The 21,905-nt window shown below is 44.2% G+C and overlaps 1 protein-coding gene across 2 annotated transcripts in view; it reads left to right on the forward strand.

The window, feature by feature from the left end:
- Positions 1–21,905, forward strand: part of LOC126175546 (breast cancer anti-estrogen resistance protein 1) — a 519,279-nt gene that overhangs the window by 423,323 nt on the left and 74,051 nt on the right. For both annotated transcript variants that reach the window (XM_049922390.1, XM_049922391.1), the window contains exon 3: positions 4,586–4,717. In XM_049922390.1, the coding sequence (XP_049778347.1) occupies positions 4,586–4,717 (132 nt within the window). The remainder of the gene's footprint in view (positions 1–4,585; positions 4,718–21,905) is intronic.

Below are 21,905 nucleotides of genomic sequence, written 5' to 3' on the forward strand. Positions count from 1 at the left end.
TAGGAGTGAAGTGTTTTTTACACAGATATACCTCAAAATTCCCTCTATTACGTAATATTTACTTAAAGTTGATAACTTACATTTTTGTAGATCGATAATTATAAATATCAACAGCTGAACATTCGTCCACTCTACACACAACTCCGGAGATGCAAATGTTCAAATAATTGAAGAAATCCTAACTGTGCGGCGCCACTTCCTATATTTGTAGTCTGGAACGTTACGAATGTTCTACGCACAGCGACTGCAAGGAAATGCTTCTCGCTATGCAGGTACAACAATGTACTGTAAGCGTTACAAATTTGTCGAGCTCGTCCGTGGAGGGCTAAGCTTGCATTAAATGTTTTTGTCTGCAGTGAGTACCTGGGCCACGGGACAGTAAACTATAACCTTCATTCGGCAGACAATCCACTTATCGGCTACAAGTCCTGGACTGGCAAAGAAGAGCGATGCACAGTAGATAGCGCAGGGCTTGCAGAACGAGAGTAGCTGTGCTTCGAGTCGCTTTCGTGACGGTCGTAGGCGAACCGTTGCTTAAGACGAAATTGCAATGTATGCGGCTGTGGCCCGGATTTCTCCGTCTGACGGATTTGCGGGGGTTTTAAAGAGAGAAAGCGCGCAGCGCTGTGTGGTTACACGACCGTCGCCCGCCGGTTTTACTGCGCAAAATCCTGTGTTCCAGCGTCAGAATGCCTGACTCCCGCGCGAAGTGCCTGTCATCCCGGTGCCGGCAGCCACCGCAACGTTATTAGAGTCCATACGCCGTACGGCTTGCCTCAGATGTGACTGAACTTTAATAATTCACCTCTGGCACGGAAGAGACAAGGAGTGTCTCTCTGGAGTGCGCAGTAATGTTTAGTTTCATGTTTTCCAACTTGCCTTTTGTTAGCCGCAGAAAAGTAGCTCGATGGAACGTTGGTTTGCGCGGAAATTGGTACACAGCCTTTCGATTCCTTTCAGCATTATTTGTACGTAGTTGGCTTTCCGTACACATCAAAAAGTCATCATGCATACGCCGTAACACGAAACGGGAGGCAGTATTACACACGCACTGCATTTTGACACATTGCACGGGGGATGCCGAGAGCTGAGGAACAGAGTTGCAGTGAACATATAGGACTAGATGGTTTCAGAAAGTAACGAGAACTTTTATTTTTTTCTAAAAAATGTTATTTATTCGTCTAGATGAATGTTACACTCTTCAAAATCGACTCCACTGGGTATTATACACATATATCAGCGCTCTCTCCTATCCTTGAAACTTTAGGATAGCTTTTATCTTTCACAGTGATGTGTTGTTAATCTCATCTGTAGCTGTAAAATGACAGCCCTTTAAGGTTTTCTTTTGGAAACAGAACAAGTTATATGGGGCCATGTCTGGTGAATATGGAGCCTGAGGCATCTTACAGTATTATTTCTGGCCAAAAATTCACGAACTAGCAACGGTATGCGATCAGGTGCGTTATTGTTGTGTTAAAGCCATGGACTGTTTACTTATGAAAAAACAGTCACGATCGCAAAATATGATTTATTTCAAATGACCCGTTTCGTCACATACTGCAGGCCATCTCGAGACTGAGTGCACCATTTGCTGGAGCTGGCGACGTGCTGAGCAGCTGCTTATTGTCAAGACGATAACTGCTCACAATACGCAGCGGCTCAGCATGTCGCCGGCTCCAACAAATGGTGCAATCAGTCTGAAGGTAACCTACTGTATGAACCGAAATCGGCCATTTTAAATAAATGACATTTTGCGATTGTGGCTGTTTCTTCACAAGTAATTATCACAAGTCAGATCGCTGACACTCCCATTTTGTTAAAACCATGAATTGTTACTCAAAAGCTGCGCGGGATTAGCCGAGCGGTCTTAGGCGCTGCAGTCATGGACTGTGCGGCTGGTCCCGGCGGAGGTTCGAGTCCTCCTTCGGGCATGGGTGTGTGTAGGGACCGATGACCTTAGCAGTTAAATCACATAAGATTTCACACACATTTGAACATTTGTTACTCAAAAGTATGGGAATTTTTATTGGGCTGCTTCACGCAGACGGTATTGAACTTTTCAACAGCACTCGCGTTGAGCGCCACAGCTGATTAAAACTAATATTAATGACTAATGAAAACCACCACAGATGTATGGTAACACGTTTATTGTGGTACGGCCGGTTTAGTTCTTAGAACTTCATCATTAATATTAAACAGTACACCTTATTGATCGCTCGAGCCCGTGGCAAGAAATAATGGCTCACTCTGCTGTTAAAATCAAACAGCACAGTGAATAAAACCTTCACATTTATCCACAACTGAACTTTTTCGGTGTTCGTGGCCTTGAACAGTTCCTCTGGTACCAATAAATCTCAGTTTCTACGTCGTATTCGCAAGCCCACGTTTCTTCGTATGACACGTTACAGTAATTACACAGCGTTGTTGACTTCATCTAGCAACTCCTGAGCAATTTCCATTCGCCGCTGTTTTTGTTCAAAATTCAGTAGTGTTGGAATAAATTTTGCTGTCACACGTTTCATACCCAAAACACCCGGAAAAATTCAAGGCATGAGCCAACTGATATGCCAGCATCAACGGCGACTTCTCTTAATGCGATTTGGCGATCGTTGATAAACATTTCTTTAGAGGGCGTAGAAAAATTTCCACTACCAGCCACAGTAGGTGATTATTTATTCGTCAGACGACCGGTTTCGGGCTTGTGCCCATCCTCAGGCGTTTATACATTCATGTACTTGTTTATATTGCTGGAGAGCAATAAAGATGAAGCATCCTTATTATAATTATGCTGTGGTGTCAGTTTTTCCACTCAGTTGCATATTTGTTATATTTTCACGTCCATGTTTCAGTTTTTTTAAAATCTAGCTGCATATTTCACTAGTATGTCGTGATATACACTGTGTTTACATAAAAACATGTAGGCTATGGTCAAATAACTTAGATGTACGAGGTGCGAAGATGTTACTCAAACAGAAACTTGTAGGTTATGGTCAAAGAACTTAGCTAAGTTCTTTGACCATAATTTACATGTTTGTATGTAAACGCTGTGTATATCACGAGTGCACGACACAGTAGTGAAATATGCAGCTAAATTTTAAAAAAACAAACATGGACGTGAAATTGATAACAAATGTGCAACTGAGTGGAAAGCTGTCACCACGGCACAATTATAATAAGGATGCTTCATCTTTATTGATCACCAGCGATTTATACATGTAAGAATGTATAAACATTTGAGGACGTGCAGAAGCCCGAAACTGGTCGTGTGACGAATAAATAATCTTTTGTTGTGACTGGTAGTGGAAATTTTTCTACCCCCCATACAGGAACAGTCACGGAGTTCAACAGCATCCACTATGGATAAAATTCACTTAACATTTCTTTAATTGTTTCCTTGATTTTATTGACTGACGATGTGTAGGGGAGTCCAGGGAGCTCGTCGTCTTCGACGTCTTCACCGCCTTCTTTGATACGCTTTTATCACTCGTGAACCCCCAGTTTTACTAATAGCTGACACACCATAAGCGCCGGCCGGGATGGCCGTGCGGTTCTAGGCGCTACAGTCTGGAACCGCGTGACCGCTACGGTCGCAGGTTAGAATCCTGCCTCGGGCATGGATGTGTGTGATGTCCTTAGGTTAGTTAGGTTTAAGTAGTTCTAAGTTCTAGGGGACTGATGACCATAGATGTTAAGTCCCATAGTGCTCAGAGCCATTTTTTTGAACACCATAAGCAATATTTAGCATTTCTAAAACTTCACTGCATTCTGTTTCGCGATCAATTTTTGTACAATTTAATAATCGCCGATACTACCAAAGTACATGTAGGCTTTCCAACAGCTGACAATAGACTAAATATTTCAAAAATGGTTCAAATGGCTCTGAGCACTATGGGACTCAACATCTTAGGTCATAAGTCCCCTAGAACTTAGAACTACTTAAACCTAACTAACCTAAGGACATCACATACACCCATGCCCGAGGCAGGATTCGAACCTGCGACCGTAGCAGTCCCGCGGTTCCGGACTGCAGCGCCAGAACCGCTAGACCACCGCGGCCGGCGACTAAATATTTGATTTGGCTATCAATGTATACATACTTTCCAAACATGTGTAGAAACAAAACACGGAAAAAATCGTGCGAACCGGACTAATACAATACGCGATATTACAAATTTCGCGTTACTTTTTGAACGCATCACCGAGTGAGGTGGCGCATTGGTTAGCACACTGGACTCGCATTCGCGAGGTCGACGGTTCAAACCCACGTCCGCCCGTCCTGATTTAGGTTTTCCGTGCTTTCCGTAAATCGCTTCAGGCAAATACTGGGATGCTTCCTTTGAAAGGACACGGCCGATTTCCTTTCCCATCCTTCCCTCATCCGATGGGACCGATGACCTCGCTGTTTGGTCCCCTCCCCCAAATCAACGAACCAACCATCGAACACATCTCGTACGCGAGAAACCCCTGTAATTAGGCCGACCCGCACGGCAGAACACTAAACAAGTCGAGGTCAGGCCGGCAGCTTGTCAGCTTTGAAACACGACTATGGCGGGGGAACGTAACGCACGGTGTTGTTTTCTTGCAGGGTATATGTCCCGGTAACAGGCTACGTCTGCTGGCCGGTGTGTACGACACGGGAGGCGAGACCGTGGTGGCAGACCTCAACACCCTGCAGCGGCAGGGCAAGCGTCGCAGCTGGCATGTGCAGCCCAACAAGGTGAGTGAGTCCACGGTCTTCCATTTTGTTTATTACTCTCACCTCTCACCGCTAAGCAATGTTCACATCTCACCGCTAAGCAGTGTTCACAGGGAAATGCAGGCAAAACTGCACTGCGCAGGCTGCCTTGGTTCTCGTATTTACAACATTTACAGAATATTTTTTCCGAAGGATTAACAAAGGATAATCAAATGCTATTAAAACCCTTTTTACTTAGAAAACTGCGTAATTTCTTTAGTAATTCGCTTGCTAACGAACATGTACTCCTTAATTCAATGCAGTAGCCGGCTGCTGTCGACGAGCGGTTCTAGGCGCTTCAGTCCTGAACAGCGCTGCTGCTACGGTCGCAGGTTCGAATCCTGCCTCGGGCATGGATGTGTGTGATGTCCTTAGGTTAGTTAGGTTTAAGTAGTTCTAAGTCTAGGGGACTGATGACCTCAGATGTTAAGTCCCATAGTGCTCAGAGCAATTATTTTTCAATGCCATACACTGATATGTGGAACTTGCTGAAATACGTGAGGATAAAGACCATCGCTTACTTATCTGCTTACAGAGCACCTGATGATGCCAATATGCCGAAATGGGCTCATAGTGAATGATATAAAATAAAAACAATTTACTGGGCAGTGTAGCTGGCTATTATTCATAATAATAATGTCATTAAAAGATATATTTTGCGCTGCGGGCTCCAAACAACAAAAAACATTACTCTCTTATTCGCGTGTTTTCACTTTTAGAAACAGTGTTTCAGTATCTTGATTTTTTTCGAAAAATTGTGGTTGATCACGTGACTTAGGGTAGCCTCAACACACACATTATTTTGTAGATAACGTTGGAAACTTGCGGAGGCCTACTGTACTCCTAATGAAATTAAGTCCTTGTGCAAATGAAAATCGTGCTAGACAGACCAACTACATTAAATTTACTCAATGGATCCGTTTAAAGCCGCAGCAGTTGTTTTCACAATGACCACATAATTAAAAACGTGTTACAAAATGCAGGGCGATACGCATACAAAAAGTCGCTTGACATAAAGACCGGCGTATGACCCTATAAATAAGCAACTGTAATTTAATGCATCAAACAATGTCAAAAAATATACTGACTGGCGATGCAATCACCGATCAGCCTCTAGAATGAGTCACATGTGTCAGACATCTAGGGGCTATCCATTCTGAGAGATTTAACGTGGAACAGTTACGTAATTTACTCACGCTAATTGTACGTAGGTCCTCTGCCACTGTAAAATGTTTTGAGAGACAAGATTGTTTTCCAACTGACAAACATCCTCCCTTTATTTCTTATTACTGCATAGTATTTTGGGATGTCTGAAAATGGTCACAATTCGAGGGGTCAGCGGAAGGAAGTTCTAACCTGCAAGTATGTATTTTGATTCACTGTATGTTGTGTTTGGTTAAATTCAAAGACGTGAACGTAAATACAATAAGACAAATCAATTTGTATAGAAGACAGTGCTTCCTTGCGGTACATGTGGAATAATTTGTTACCAGTATGTGGTACATCCGAACATACAGCAGATAACGTGATCATACTAATCCTTGCTAAATTGAGGGTTAACACTTTCTTCCCGCCCATTCCTCCAATTGTATAATCACGAGGAAAAATGGGACGTTACATATTCAGACACTTCTTGGACAATACCATTGGTAAATTTAGTTTTTTCGAGAGGGAGAATCGTGAGGAACTGCAATTCACTCGTGAAGGAAATCGCTTAAAAATAGTTTTCTTCCCATCAGCGGTCTAAACAACTGTTTTGCTATATTAACTTACGTACCCTTATGTTTATCGTAGCCAAAGATTACTTTAGTTCGTTGCATAACCTGACATAGGTCAAAAATCCATCACCACTGAAACAAAATATTTGCTCTGCCTGTCCTGACTAACTCATCATCGCCCAGCCCAAACTGCTGAGTACAGAAACTTGAAATCTGGAGGTGTGGATCGTAGGCGTAATATAGGAAGAGATTTTTCAAATTTTCAACCCTAAAGGGGTGAAATAGGTGATGAAGGCTTAAAAAAAATGTTGCCATTAAGATAATTTTGAAGCTAGACCTACGAAAATTGTTAACTGGTTTCTCGGTCAGAAATAAAGAAATACGTGTTTCAGCATTTTTGGAGACCCTATGGGGATGAAATAGTCGGTGAAAGAGCTTTTCGAAAATATGTAATTATTGAAGAACTGATAAGGTATTTTTAAAGCTACGTCTATGAAGATTGGTATTTGATTACTCGGCTACAAATTTTTAAAAAAATGTGTGTTTGTGTTTTTGGAAATTGAACCCCTAAGGGTGTGAAATAGGGAATAGGGTTTTTTGATGAAAATAATTATGGAAGCATTTTTGAAGCTAAATCTATGAAAATTTGTATTGGGCTTCTCTGTTGGATATAAAAGACACGCATGTCACTGTTTTTGGAAAATCAACCCCCACGCGGGTGAAAAGGGAGATGAAATGATTTATGCAAGTATTTCATTGCAAAAGCATTTTAAAGCTAAATATTTGAAAATTGGTGTTTGGCTTCTCGGTTACAGATGAAAAAATCCGTGTTTCACTGTTTTTGGATATTCAACCCCTGTTGTTGTTGTGGTCTTCAGTCCTGAGACTGGTTTGATGCAGCTCTCCATGCTACTCTATCCTGTGCAAGCTTCTTCATCTCCCAGTATCTACTGCAACCTACATCCTTCTGAATCTGCTTAGTGTATTCATCTCTTGGTCTCCCTCTACGATTTTTACCCTCCACACTGCCCTCCAATGCTAAATTTGTGATCCCTTGATGCCTCAAAACATGTCCTACCAACCGATCCCTTCTTCTAGTCAAGTTGTGCCACAAACTTCTCCCCAATCCTATTCAATACCTCCTCATTAGTTACGTGATCTACCCACCTTATCTTCAGCATTCTTCTGTAGCACCACATTTCGAAAGCTTCTATTCTCTTCTTGTCCAAACTAGTTATCGTCCATGTTTCACTTCCATACATGGCTACACTCCATACAAATACTTTCAGAAACGACTTCCTGACACCTAAATCTATACTCGATGTTAACAAATTCCTCTTCTTGAGAAACGTTTTCCTTGCCATTGCCAGTCTACATTTTATATCCTCTCTACTTCGACCATCATCGGTTATTTTAGTCCCTAATTGGCAAAACTCCTTTACTACTTTAAGTGTCTCATTTCCTAATCTAATTCCCTCAGCATCACCCGACTTAATTTGACTACATTCCATTATCCTCGTTTTGCTTTTGTTCATGTTCATCTTATATCCTCCTTTCAAGACACTGTCCATTCCGTTCAACTGCTCTTCCAAGTCCTTTGCTGTCTCTGACAGAATTACAATGTCATCGGCGAACCTCAAAGTTTTTACTTCTTCTCCATGAATTTTAATACCTACTCCGAATTTTTCTTTTGTTTCCTTTACTGCTTGCTCAATATACAGATTGAATAACATCGGGGAGAGGCTACAACCCTGTCTTACTCCTTTCCCAACCACTGCTTCCCTTTCATGCCCCTCGACTCTTATAACTGCCATCTGGTTTCTGTACAAACTGTAAATAGCCTTTCGCTCCCTGTATTTTACCCCTGCCACCTTCAGAATTTGAAAGAGAGTATTCGAGTTAACATTGTCAAAAGCTTTCTCTAAGTCTACAAATGCTAGAAACGTAGGTTTGCCTTTTCTTAATCTTTCTTCCAAGATAAGTCGTAAGGTCAGTATTGCCTCACGTGTTCCTACATTTCTACGGAATCCAAACTGATCTTCCCCGAGGTCGGCTTCTACCAGTTTTTCCATTCGTCTGTAAAGAATTCGCGTTAGTATTTTGCAGCTGTGACTTATTAAACTGATAGTTCGGTAATTTTCACATCTGTCAACACCTGCTTTCTTTGGGATTGGAATTATTATATTCTTCTTGAAGTCTGAGGGTATTTCGCCTGTCTCATACATCGTGCTCACCAGATGGTAGAGTTTTGTCATGACTGGCTCTCCCGAGGCCATCAGTAGTTCAAATGGAATGTTGTCTACTCCCGGGGCCTTGTTTCGACTCAGGTCTTTCAGTGCTCTGTCAAACTCTTCACGCAGTATCATATCTCCCATTTCGTCTTCATCTACATCCTCTTCCATTTCCATAATATTGTCCTCAAGTACATCGCCCTTGTATAAACCCTCTATATACTCCTTCCACCTTTCTGCCTTCCCTTCTTTGCTTAGAACGGGGTTGCCATCTGAGCTCTTGATATTCATACAAGTGGTTCTCTTCTCTCCAAAGGTCTCTTTAATTTTCCTGTAGGCAGTATCTATCTTACCCCTGCTTAGCCATTTTGCACTTCCTGTCGATCTCATTTTTGAGACGTCTGTATTCCTTTTTGCCTGCTTCATTTACTGAATTTTTGTATTTTCTCCTTTCATCAATTAAATTCAATATTTCTTCTGTTACCCAAGGATTTCTATTAGCCCTCGTCTTTTTACCTACTTGATCCTCTGCTGCCTTCACTACTTCATCCCTCAGAGCTACCCATTCTTCTTCTACTGTATTTCTTTCCCCCATTCCTGTCAATTGTTCCCTTATGTACTCCCTGAAACTCTCTACAACCTCTGGTTCTTTCAGTTTATCCAGGTCCCATCTCCTTAAATTCCCACCTTTTTGCAGTTTCTTCAGTTTCAATCTGCAGTTCATAACCAATAGATTGTGGTCAGAATCCACATCTGCCCCAGGAAATGTCTTACAATTTAAAACCTGGTTCCTAAATCTCTGTCTTACCATTATATAATCTATCTGATACCTACTAGTATCTCCAGGATTCTTCCAGGTATACAACCTTCTTTTATGATTCTTGAACCAAGTGTTGGCTATGATTAAGTTATGCTCTGTGCAAAATTCTACAAGGCGGCTTCCTCTTTCATTCCTTCCCCCCAATCCATATTCACCTACTATGTTTCCTTCTCTCCCTTTTCCTACTGACGAATTCCAGTCACCCATGACTATTAAATTTTCGTCTCCTTTCACTACCTGAATAATTTCTTTTATCTCGTCATACATTTCATCTATTTCTTCATCATCTGCAGAGGTAGTTGGCATATAAACTTGTACTACTGTAGTAGGCATGGGCTTTGTGTCTATCTTGGCCACAATAATGCGTTCACTATGTTGTTTGTAGTAGCTAACCCGCACTACTATTTTTTATTCATTATTAAACCTACTCCTGCATTACCCCTATTTGATTTTGTATTTATAACCCTGTAATCACCTGTCACCCCTAAGGGGGTGAAATAGGGTGAGACTGATTCACTGACTCATGATGTCCAGCCCAAACCGCTAAATATAGAAACTTGAAGTTTGGAGAGGTTGTGGATATTATATTGTAGGCATCGTTTAAGAAGGTGTGAAATAGGGGTGAAAGGCTTTTTGAAAGTATGTTGCTATTAAGGGAATTTTGATAATAGAACTACGAAAACTGGTATTTCGTTCGTAAGTCAAGAAATAAAAAATACGTGTTTCAGCATGTTTGGAAACTCAACCACTTAGTTGGTAAAATAAATAATTACTAAAGAACTACTAAAGGATTTATAAGGCTACATCAATGACGATAGGTATTTTTCTTCTCGGGTAGAAATTTAAAAAAAATACTTTTTTCTGTATTTCCGGAAATGCAACCCCTAAGAGAGTGCAACAGAGGATGAAAATTTTGAAGAAAATATTTCGTTACATTAAAAAAAATTTAAGCTAGATTTATGGAAACTAGTATTTCACTTCTCGGTTATATATAAAGAAATATTTGTTAGCGGATGAAAGTTGCTGTTCAAGTACCTCCACAAAAACACAAAAGGCATGGTTAACGAAAACTTTGGATTGCAGCTAGAAGAATCGTTTTTTGGTTAGAAGCACATTCGGAAAAGACAATGCTTATATGGCCTTAATTAGCGTGAAAAGTTTAGAAGGTGTTGCAGTTTGTGAACAAAATAAACACTCGATTAAATAAAAACAAAAAGAAATCTCTGCAGGCCATACAGTCTACGCGAACGAAGCAGCTGGCGCTCAACTAGTTTAATAAATATAATGCCATTAATTAGGCACACGGAGGTTTCAGGGAAATTCTGGTATGCGCCGTGCCGAATTCCTGTAGTAAAATATTATAGACGACCTTCTTTAGCAGGACTTCTCGCTTCACGTTCAGCATCAACATACTTTTCCATTCTTGATGATTGAAGGGACCTAAGCTGTTGATTCCCCAGCAATGTTGTTACCTACATACACTCCTGGAAATAGAAAAAAGAACACATTGACACCGGTGTGTCAGACCAACCATACTTGCTCCGGACACTGCGAGAGGGCTGTACAAGCAATGATCACACGCACGGCACAGCGGACACACCAGGAACCGCGGTGTTGGCCGTCGAATGGCGCTAGCTGCGCAGCATTTGTGCACCACCGCCGTCAGTGTCAGCCAGTTTGCCGTGGCATACGGAGCTCCATCGCAGTCTTTAACGCTGGTAGCATGCCGCGACAGCGTGGACGTGAACCGTATGTGCAGTTGACAGACTTTGAGCGAGGGCGTATAGTGGGCATGCGGGAGGCCGGGTGGACGTACCGCCGAATTGCTCAACACGTGGGGCGTGAGGTCTCCACAGTACATCGATGTTGTCGCCAGTGGTCGGCGGAAGGTGCTCGTGCCCGTCGACCTGGGACCGGACCGCAGCGACGCACGGATGCACGCCAAGACCGTAGGATCCTACGCAGTGCCGTAGGGGACCGCACCGCCACTTCCCAGCAAATTAGGGACACTGTTGCTCCTGGGGTATCGGCGAGGACCATTCGCAACCGTCTCCATGAAGCTGCGCTACGGTCCCGCACACCGTTAGGCCGTCTTCCGCTCACGCCCCAACATCGTGCAGCCCGCCTCCAGTGGTGTCGCGACAGGCGTGAATGGAGGGACGAATGGAGACGTGTCGTCTTCAGCGATGAGAGTCGCTTCTGCCTTGGTGACAATGACGGTCGTATGCGTGTTTGGCGCCGTGCAGGTGAGCGCCACAATCAGGACTGCATACGACCGAGGCACACAGGGCCAACACCCGTATCATGGTGTGGGGAGCGATCTCCTACACTGGCCGTACACCACTGGTGATCGTCGAGGGGACACTGAATAGTGCACAGTACATCCAAACCGTCATCGAACCCATCGTTCTACCATTCCTAGACCGGCAAGGGAACTTGCTGTTCCAACAGGACAATGCACGTCCGCATGTATCCCGTGCCACCCAACGTGCTCTAGAAGGTGTAAGTCAACTACCCTGGCCAGCAAGATCTCCGGATCTGTCCCCCATTGAGCATGTTTGGGACTGGATGAAGCGTCGTCTCACGCGGTCTGCACGTCCAGCACGAACGCTGGTCCAACTGAGGCACCAGGTGGAAATGGCATGGCAAGCCGTTCCACAGGACTACATCCAGCATCTCTCCGATCGTCTCCATGGGAGAATAGCAGCCTGCATTGCTGCGAAAGGTGGATATACACTGTACTAGTGCCGACATTGTGCATGCTCTGTTGCCTGTGTCTATGTGCCTGTGGTTCTGTCAGTGTGATCATGTGATGTATCTGACCCCAGGAATGTGTCAATAAAGTTTCCCCTTCCTGGGACAATGAATTCACGGTGTTCTTATTTCAATTTCCAGGAGTGTAGAAGAGAGGAATACGAGCCTCTGACGGGCGTAAATCCACTCTTCTACACAGATACCGGCTGAAGTACACTGAGATGACAAAAGTCACGGGATACCTTATAATATCATGTCTGATCTCGTTTTGCCCGGTCTAGTGCAACAAATGGAACGTGGCATAGACTCAACAGGTCATCGGAAGTCCCCTCCAGAAGTATTGAGCCATGCTACCTCTATAGGATCCATAACTGCGAAAATGTTGCCGGTGCAAGATTTTGTGCACGAACCGAGCTCTCGATTATGTCTCATAAATGTTCAAAGGAGATTCATGCCGGGCGATCTGGGTGACTAAAACATTCGCTTGAACTGTCCAGAACGTTCTTCAGACAAATGACGAACTGTTGTGGTCCGCTGACATGGCACATTGTCATCCATAAAAATTCCATCGTTGTTTGGGAACATGAAGTTCATGAATTGCTGCAAATGGTTAATGATTGGTTCAGCTGTACCAGAGGACCCAGTCCATTCCACGTAAACACAGCCCACACCATTATGGAGCCACGGCCGGCTTGCAAGGTGCCTTGTTGACAACTTCGGTCCATGGCTTCGTGGGGTCTACGCCATACTCGAACAGTACACCAGCTCTTACCAACTGAATTTGAGACTCATCTTACCACTTCACGGTTTTCCAGTAGTCTAGGGTCCAACCGATATGGTCACGAGCCCGGGGGAGGCGCTGTAGGCGATGTCGTGCCGTTAGCAAAGGCACTCGCGTCGGTCTTCTGCTGCCATAGCTCATTAACACTAAATTTCGCCGCGTTGTCATAACGGATACGTTCGTCGTACGTCCCACATTGGTTTCTGCGGTTACTTCAACCAATGCCGCTTGTCTGTTAGCATTGACAACTCTCTGCAAATGCCGCTGCTCTCGGTCGTTCATTGAAATAAAAAAATGGTTCAAATGGCTCTGAGCACTATGGGACTTAACATCTTAGGTCATCAGTCCCCTAGAACTTAGAACTACTTAAACCTAACTAACCTAAGGACATCACACACATCCATGCCCGAGGCAGGATTCGAACCTGCGACCGTAGCAGTCCCGTGGTTCCGGACTGCAGTGCCTAGAACCGCACGACCACCGCGGCCGGCCGTTCATTGAAAGCCACCACCTATCGAAACTTCATTAAACTATAGAAATGTCACACAACAAATTCCGCATTTTTTTCAATCGAAATTGGCCTAGAAAAAATATATGTCGCATTAATTACTGAACGCCCCAAAGTCATCCACTGTGCCACCTCCTCGCACCCTCTGGCAATTCGATTAAAGGTCGGAAGGCTTCTCCGCTTTCATGTTGGGAAGAGGGCTGTTGTAACTCGCGCTATACGCCTCTTTGACCCAGCTGAGGGCGGTAGCAGCAGCAGAAATTACATATGGGATTTGGGTCAGCGAGGAAGTGGGACTGAACAGAGAGAGAGAGAGAGAGAGAGAGAGAGAGAGAGAGAGAGAGAGAGAGACGGGCCTCCTCCCAGGAGACCCGGAACGGGACACAGAGAGGCGGTTGATTGGATTGGATTTACGACGCCGGCCGCCTGTTGCCGGGCGAACAGCAGCGTCCAGCGAGCGGACCAATCAAGCAGGGGACAATGCTCAGCGGGACCCGCCCCGCGTTTCAGGGTCGAGTCATCTTCTGCTTCACGGGGTCTCCCCACTACGTCCCTCCACTTAATGAGGCGGAAAAGGGGGGGATCTGGTGTTTGATTGACTTCTCTTTCCTTGCGCTTATCCTGTCGTATGGTGTCTGCCGTTTTCACTTTTGCAAATTTATGTTTTCCAATCTTGTGGACGGCTGCCCTTCCAGTCACCAAAGCCGCTGGCTCGCGCAGGTAGACAGCCTAGGTACAGAGAAGAAACAAAAGTTTATTGAACACAATTTCCATAAAAATGTATTCCCCAATGAAAAAAAAAGAAAGGATGGCTTTTCGGTAGGTGAAACAACGTTAATGTTATTCCTTCAGTAAGTGAAACAAAGTATTTGATGGTTAAAACTTCCTGGCAGATTAAAACTGTGTGCCGGACCGAGACTCGAACTCGGGACCTTTACTTTTCGCGGGCAAGTGCTCTACCATCTGAGCTACCCAAGCACGACTCACGACCCGTCCCCACAGCTTCAATTCTGCCAGTACCTCGTCTCCTACTTTCCAGACTTCACAGAAACTCTTCTGCGAACCTTGCAGAACTAGCACTCCTGGAAGAAAGAATATTGCGGAGACATGGCTTAGCCACAGCCCGGGGGATGTTTCTAGAATGAGATTTTCACTCTGCAGCGGAGTGTGCGCTGATGTGAAACTTTCTGGTCGATTAAAACTGTGTGCAGAAGAGCTTATGTGAAGTTTGGAAACTAGGAGACGAGGTACTGGCAGAATTGAAGCTGTGGGGACGGGTCGTGAGTCGTGCTTGGGTAGCTCAGATGGTAGAGCACTTGCCCGCGAAAGTCAAAGGTCCCCAGTTCGATTCTCGGTCCGGCACACAGTTTTAATCTGCCAGAAAGTGTCATATCAGCGCACACTCCGCTGCAGAGTGAAAATCTCATTCTGGATATGTGATGGTTAGTAAATAACGCAGCCGCTTAGACCTCGGGGATCACAAAGTAAATAAATAAGTTCCATGATGTTTGAAAGATTTCGACAAACTTCAGTGAACACAATATTAAAATCCTAAAAGCTTTACGTTAAAAACAGTTAATTAAGTTTTTATAGTCACATACTCGTTGATGAGCAAAGTCTTGAAGTCGTAATAATTTCAGGTTAAAACGGAAAAATAAACTTCTCACTTCAGGCTTAAAATCAAAGTCAAAATCCAAGCTTCAGTTAAGAAGAACAAACACTTAAAAACACTTGTGGTGTACTTCGCTGAAGAAGTATTGAGAGACAACAGTAATGAAATATCTACATCTGACAAAGACAGAAACGTCCGGTCTGATACTAGTTCATCAGCTAGAACAACAACTGTACAATTATACCAAGCCTCAACGAGCACATTGTTGATGACTTTGAGTCCCAGATGAGGAGGCAGCTTTCTGTCCAGAACACGATGGCCCCCTCCTTGGCGCGGCATAGTGGAGATCTTCAGATTGCTGGTTGCGACGGAACTACTTTCCAGAGCTTGTGAGTTCGCCTAAATAGCCGCCCCACGAACGGAAAAGTGAGGTCCTATTTTTGGCACGTGGTATGGCAGATGCATGAAGAGGTGCGGTTTGCCAGTGACCACGTACGCCACCTGTTGACCTGGGCGGGATGCTGTTGAATGCCTCTGCTGGTCTAGCTGAGGAATTCTGGGGGTTGCGAAGATACGTGACGTCTGCGCTGTAGGGGCTGAACTCGCTTCAACCCGCATGGCGAATAAGCTATGCGGAGTGCCTTTTTCTGTGTGTTACTGTATTATAATTATCAGTGTATCGCATTTTCTGAGATGGAAATCGGAGAGCAGCCCACCATATGCCTTAACGAGCGTGGAAAACCACCTAAAATCCACATTCTGGTTAGCCGGCGTACGAGACCAACAATCATTAATCTACCGCAGGGTGTGGTGAGTATTTGACTCACCCCTCTATTACGGAACGGCACTGTAAACTATATGAGCAGGTCTTCCCTTAGATTTATTCACTTTTTTAAAACAAGGTGTTTGTCAAATACCTAGCATCCACTAAACTGATCATATATTTACATCCCTGTTTTGTTACCTACCACAAAGACATTACCTTCAGACGGCTTAAAATATTATATTACTGTTATTACTATTAAATCGTGGCAAATTTCACTGCTCCGAAGTTTATTCAAAGCAAGTCATAATTTTAAGTTATGCACTTCTTAATTACAATTATTTGATCTCCATACAACGTAAGTACAAATGCCTTGTTTTATACCCTAGAAGGCCAATTTTACTGCTCAAAATGCTATAGGAAAAGAAGTCATAATTTATGCTATGGTATGCACTAGTTACAAATCTCTGTAATTATTATGTCTCCAGGAGTATTTCACACACAAAATCAAGGGTGTCTTCTACTTTCTACTTTCTTGCACTGTCACCCACGAATTCTTTATCTGAGTCCTCATTTGCTGCTTCAACGTCTGCTTCTACATCACTGTCATCTGTACTCACAAAATTATCTTCTTGAAGAGAATCTTCCTCTTCACTAAATTCTCCATTGTCTGTGTTTTTTCATCAGCTTCTCGAAGCAAATTTCCCAGTATGTTAGTGTCAAAATAATGTTGTGCTAATTTCAGTAGCAAAAGACGATGTAAGCTAACACTCTTCTAACTGTACATGCTTGATTTTTTTACGTATTTTACCGCACTGAGATAAATTCTAAGCGATAAGACAAGTATGCTGACTATTAGAGTGCAGCGCGCATTCATATAATTTGATAGGCCTAGCTGGGCAATAAATCCACCTTCTTCAGTGCGGACGCACAAATGTCCGACCTCCTGCGGGAATCTCGAAAGAGAGAATATGGAGGAAATGGACAGGGGCTGGGGATAGGTGGTCCTGGATGGAAGTGTGGATCGGCCCTGAGGCGAGCGGGGACAGTCCGCGCAGTTGCGATAACGCTGAGTCCCGGATGGCGGAGTGGTTACCGCACTTCCCTAGTAAGCAGGGTTCGAATCCCGGTTCGGTACACGTTTTCAATCGTCGCCGCCGATTCCGCGTAATGTCCCCATGCAGCTGACAGCAGTGATCCCTCCCTTTTTCTTTTCTTTCTTCCCCTCTACACCTTCAATTTATATATAATGGATAATAGCTGCGGATTCAGCGTGATGTCCGAAAGAACAGACACCACACATTCATATGGTTGGACTCCAAACCACGGTGTAACATGGAATTTTTCACATCACATGAAAGTAAAAGCGTTGAGTGCAAGGGGAATGTTCAGGAGACTTAAATGGGACACTCTGGTAGAATGACGATGTTGTTCTCGTAAACTCAAATTGAATAAATTTAGAGAGGTTGTATTCGTCGTAGATTGTGCAATAGCTCTGCTGCCTTCATCGCATATCTAGCATAGAGATGGCAAGAATAAAACAGAAGAGGTTAGGGCACATGTGGTAAACTTGTCAGCGGGTCCTATGACGTCATCTCCAAACTCACCGTATTCGTACGCTTGGAGGCGCAGCTCGCGAGTCTCCGCCGCTGCCCGTTTACCCGGAAACACGTTACTCGGGTCTGTACCAGCATAGAAAGGAGATCGAATACGTGAATACGCAAGTATAGCCACGGACCCACTACATTGCCGCTACATGTATGACCGTTGCCCGTGATGATGACAAAAGGAATTCGAAAATAACGCGCTGAGAGTCGGCCATCTTCGCCTTGCCCGTGCTGCTTTACAACAGAAAGGTCGTGCACTCAACTTCCGTGCTATGTTACGGCGTTAAGCTCCTGCACACTTTAATGAGAGGTCGCGAGACATCGAGTAGGAAGGCCTCGCAGCACCACTGTTCGCAGGCTCAACGTATTCGCGGAAGTACATTGGGAATGAAAGAAGGAAACCGCTAAGACACTGACGTAACAGTGGCGCCTTGATTTCCAATGCATGCAACCCTCAACACTAGCCTCGAACTCGCTCCGTTTCTGAATCCTACACACAGTATTCCCTCCATTTGTGAATGAAATAAGTAGTGACTGATATCGGATCTCACAAGGGGACATTACTCTTCGATTTTCTTTTTACTTAGAGAATTTTAAGTGCAGTGCTTGGACATCAATTTCCTAAAGGAGTACAATGTAGTTGTCAAAAGAAAAACTTGATAAACCTGTCTTTGAAGATTAGTAGTTTTCCAACCACTGGTAAGTGCAAAACATTTCATGCGTTTGAATAAAATGGCCAGTAGCTGAGTGAGTAACGTGACAGTCCAGTAATCATGAAACCGACGTTTCTATTCTCGCTTGTATTAACTTTTTTATATTTAAATTCTGTATTTCTCCCTCTCGTTTAGGGTCATTAGAGATTACCCCCAAATAACTATAAGGCATTTATGGAAGCCTTTTTTGCCGCCCAAACACGTTTCATGCCTGCTGTCCTTTCTCTTCTGTCTAATCACTCTCCTGCTTTTGTTCATTGTGGAAGTCTTTAAAGTTGTTGTTCTATGATCTAGACTTTGATCGTTTAGAGATGTACTCCTGATTCACTTGAGTGCTCTTGAGGTCTTTCCTTACTTCTTAGAACCATTTATTAGACACATTGGGTCTGATGTGATATATCAGGTTTTCTCGGTGTGATTGGTTAAGTGTTTTTTGTGGCCGTTCTGCCGATTTGTTTCCATTTTCTGCATAATATTTCGATGATCGTCTGACTCGTCTTCTTCAGGTGCTGTTGGTTTTGGGATGTGTACTCGCTGCCCAGATTCCAACCAGACTGTTAACAGTGGTCTCACACTGTTATTTATACTCAACGTCTCTTTCCAATGACCACTACACCGCCACATCCAAAAGAGTCGGAAAACGTTAAGAGAATTTGCATGTCACGGAATATCAGTACCAGCTGTGAGGAAAAAAACAGCATCAATGGGCGTAGTGGGTGTCAGGAATCGAACTCAGGTATAAAGAGAAGCATGAGACCAACAGTAGTTCAGTTGGGTTCGACTCCAGGCAGCGAGAACACACAACAGCAAAACTCGCAGTAACTGAAAACGACGGGTGGGTCGACCGTCGAAATATTGTGGAGAAACTGGAAAGAAAAATTGGTCAGATCACCAGGAAGAACGCTATTGAATTTAGGTCTGTTATCCAGTACGTTAAAAATATATTTCGTTTGTCGCGTTTCATCCGTGCTGATAGATGCCCATTGAACTTCAGTCACCGTTTCCTTATTGACTCCATCGACCGTTCACTATCCCGTATAATTCGTCTCTTCCTCAGAGTCTACACTGCCCCTATGTATTCCTAGTACCCATTGTTTTGCAAAGGATCTTGTGCTCAACCTTCTTGGCTTCTCCTAGTCCAACCATTCCTGTCATTCTAAAGGATTCACTTGGGTACAGGCTTTTCGTTTTGATCATCATGTTACAGAGCCTGAGCTTATTATTATTTTTTTTAATTGCCTTCTTCTAGTATAGAACTTGTCTACGAAAAGGAGCGGCCACCTTCTCTCGGCTGCTTAGTTGGCTTTTTTTATTCTAAATGTATCACCTGTTGGACATGTTAATTAACAAATACTGAATTATAAATTTTTATAAACATACGAGGGGTGTTCAATATGTAATGCAGCACATTTTTTTGTGAAAGCAGGTTCGTTTCAGTCAGGATTCCAATACACCATATTATACCCACTCTTTTGGTTACAAAACCATATTTTTCAACATAATCTCCGTTCAATGCGACGGCCTAATGCCACCTTACTGGGAGGGCTTTTATGACCGCTTGGTACCACTCTACTGGTCGACGTCGGAGCCAGCGTCTTGCTGCATCAGCAACTTAACCGTGATGCACGTACTGCTTCACGTGGAGTGCTCCCTTCGTTGGACCAAATAGCTGTTTCGAATTGTTGTATGAAATTATAATGTACTGCGAGAACTCATATTTTCAAGCGCTTAGTAAGTATAAAAAGACGTTGTTTTTATTAAAGATGAAATTTAGTATTCGTTAATTATCATTTGTAATTGGTAATAAATATGGAATTTTAAAAAAAAAGTAGAACGAAGTTCCGACTAGTGCGAATTGAATCGGCAACTTGACGATTACTAGTTTTTCACGCGGTACACTCAACTATTCTTTTATACCAGCCGTTTTATTCGAATGCGTAAATCATCAAAGGCTTTTTTCTTCTAGAATTGCGCCGTACCGGTTTTTGATTTTGATGGACACCTCCCCCCTCGCACCCCCTCCCCACCCCCCCTAGATGTAGAGAGACTACCATGGTTAAATATGGAAAAGGGGAAAGTTCGTTGAGCACGGAATGCCCCAAACCAAAATATCTGTACCGAGCGTGGAACCCCTGTGCACCGCAATGCAAGTCTAGACTGTTACCCCTGAACCGACCGCTCCACTAGTCCATTTACATGCGGCTCCTAGAGAGAGCAGCCCGCCTGCATGTGTTCACGCTCCACCGCCATGGCTCGTTAGCACGACTAATGAGGCCTCCAGTGCTGCAAGTCCGATCGCCCCTGGCTGCAGCAGCCGCTGCCTGTCCTGGCTGTTTGCCTAGCTTCCACCTACCGGCTGTTTTCTTTTCCACTTAGCCTTCCAGCTACTCAGCCCGAAGAATCTCCACGGCTCCAGAAAAAGAGCACATCCATATCCTCCGTCTACGAGACGCTGCTGGCTGTATCCCACTAACAGGAAGTAAGATTATAGTTCAGCATCCCGTCGATATCGACGTCACTAAAGTAGTTGTTTATTGGGAGCAGAAAAGGAGAGCAAATCAGTCACAACCTCGTGTGAAGGGTCAACGTCACATAGCTCTCATCTGATTTAGAGAGGTTTCACCAAACCTAATTTGGGATGGGGATTTGAACGCCGCTTTTCTGAATTAGGAGTCCATTGTGCCAACACAAAAAAATTAAACTGTGTACTCTCAGACGATGCGTACGCGTGACCGAACGTCCCATGTACTAAATAAAATCTTCTCGGTTGTCAAATGGTTCAAATGATTCTGAGCACTATGGGACTTTAACTTCTGACGTCATCAGTCCCCTAGAACTTAGAACTACTTAAACCTAACTAACCTAAGGACATCACACACATCCATTCCCGAGGCAGGATACGAACCTGTGACCGTAGTGGTCGCGCGGTTCCAGACTGTAGCGCCTAGAACCGCTCGGCCACCCCGGCCGGCGTCTCGGTTCTCAAGCCGCATAAATTCGGATAAAATTCTCGAGCTTTCGGAGGCTATCTCCGCCATCGTCGGCAGGAGTAAACAACCGCTGATTGCCGGAGCTGACACGGTTTTCCGGTAATATAGGCACGATTGCAGCCTCTGGCACCAGTCAGAGAGGGCCGAAACGACGCGTACGCAGAAGGTGATTGCGCAGCTCGTAGCAGTTCAGGCCCGCTGCGGGACCGTGTGACGTCAGGTGGCGCGAGGGGCTGGTGCCATGTTTGAATCTGCCTCTCGCGCCTCCCTACAAGCGTCAAGCGTCCGTCTTTTGTCCTTTTTGATATTCAGAGCCCGCTCCAACGCCATACTAAGTATGTATCCCAGGTCTCTGTTAAAATTGTTTGTGTTTATTCCAATCTCATCCGCCTCCTTTAAAACGAAGTCCAACATGTTGACGCATGAGCTAAGACTCTCGTGTTTTCAAACTGCGATTTGTGTTCGGTTTCCAGAAAATGCTCAGCTATAGCCGACTTGTCAAGCTCCCTTTGCTGTGCTTGTCCTCTGTACAAAGCTCTACAATTGGGCGAACTGCCTGAGCCATATAGATGCTACCGCATTCGCAAGGGATACCGCATACGCTGCTCACACGAAGAGCCATGTCGTCTTTAACGGGGCGCAGCACATCCCATATCTTGGGGACGGGTCGCAA

The sequence above is a fragment of the Schistocerca cancellata genome, chromosome 3, assembly GCF_023864275.1.
Source record: "Schistocerca cancellata isolate TAMUIC-IGC-003103 chromosome 3, iqSchCanc2.1, whole genome shotgun sequence".
NCBI lineage: Eukaryota > Metazoa > Arthropoda > Insecta > Orthoptera > Acrididae > Schistocerca > Schistocerca cancellata.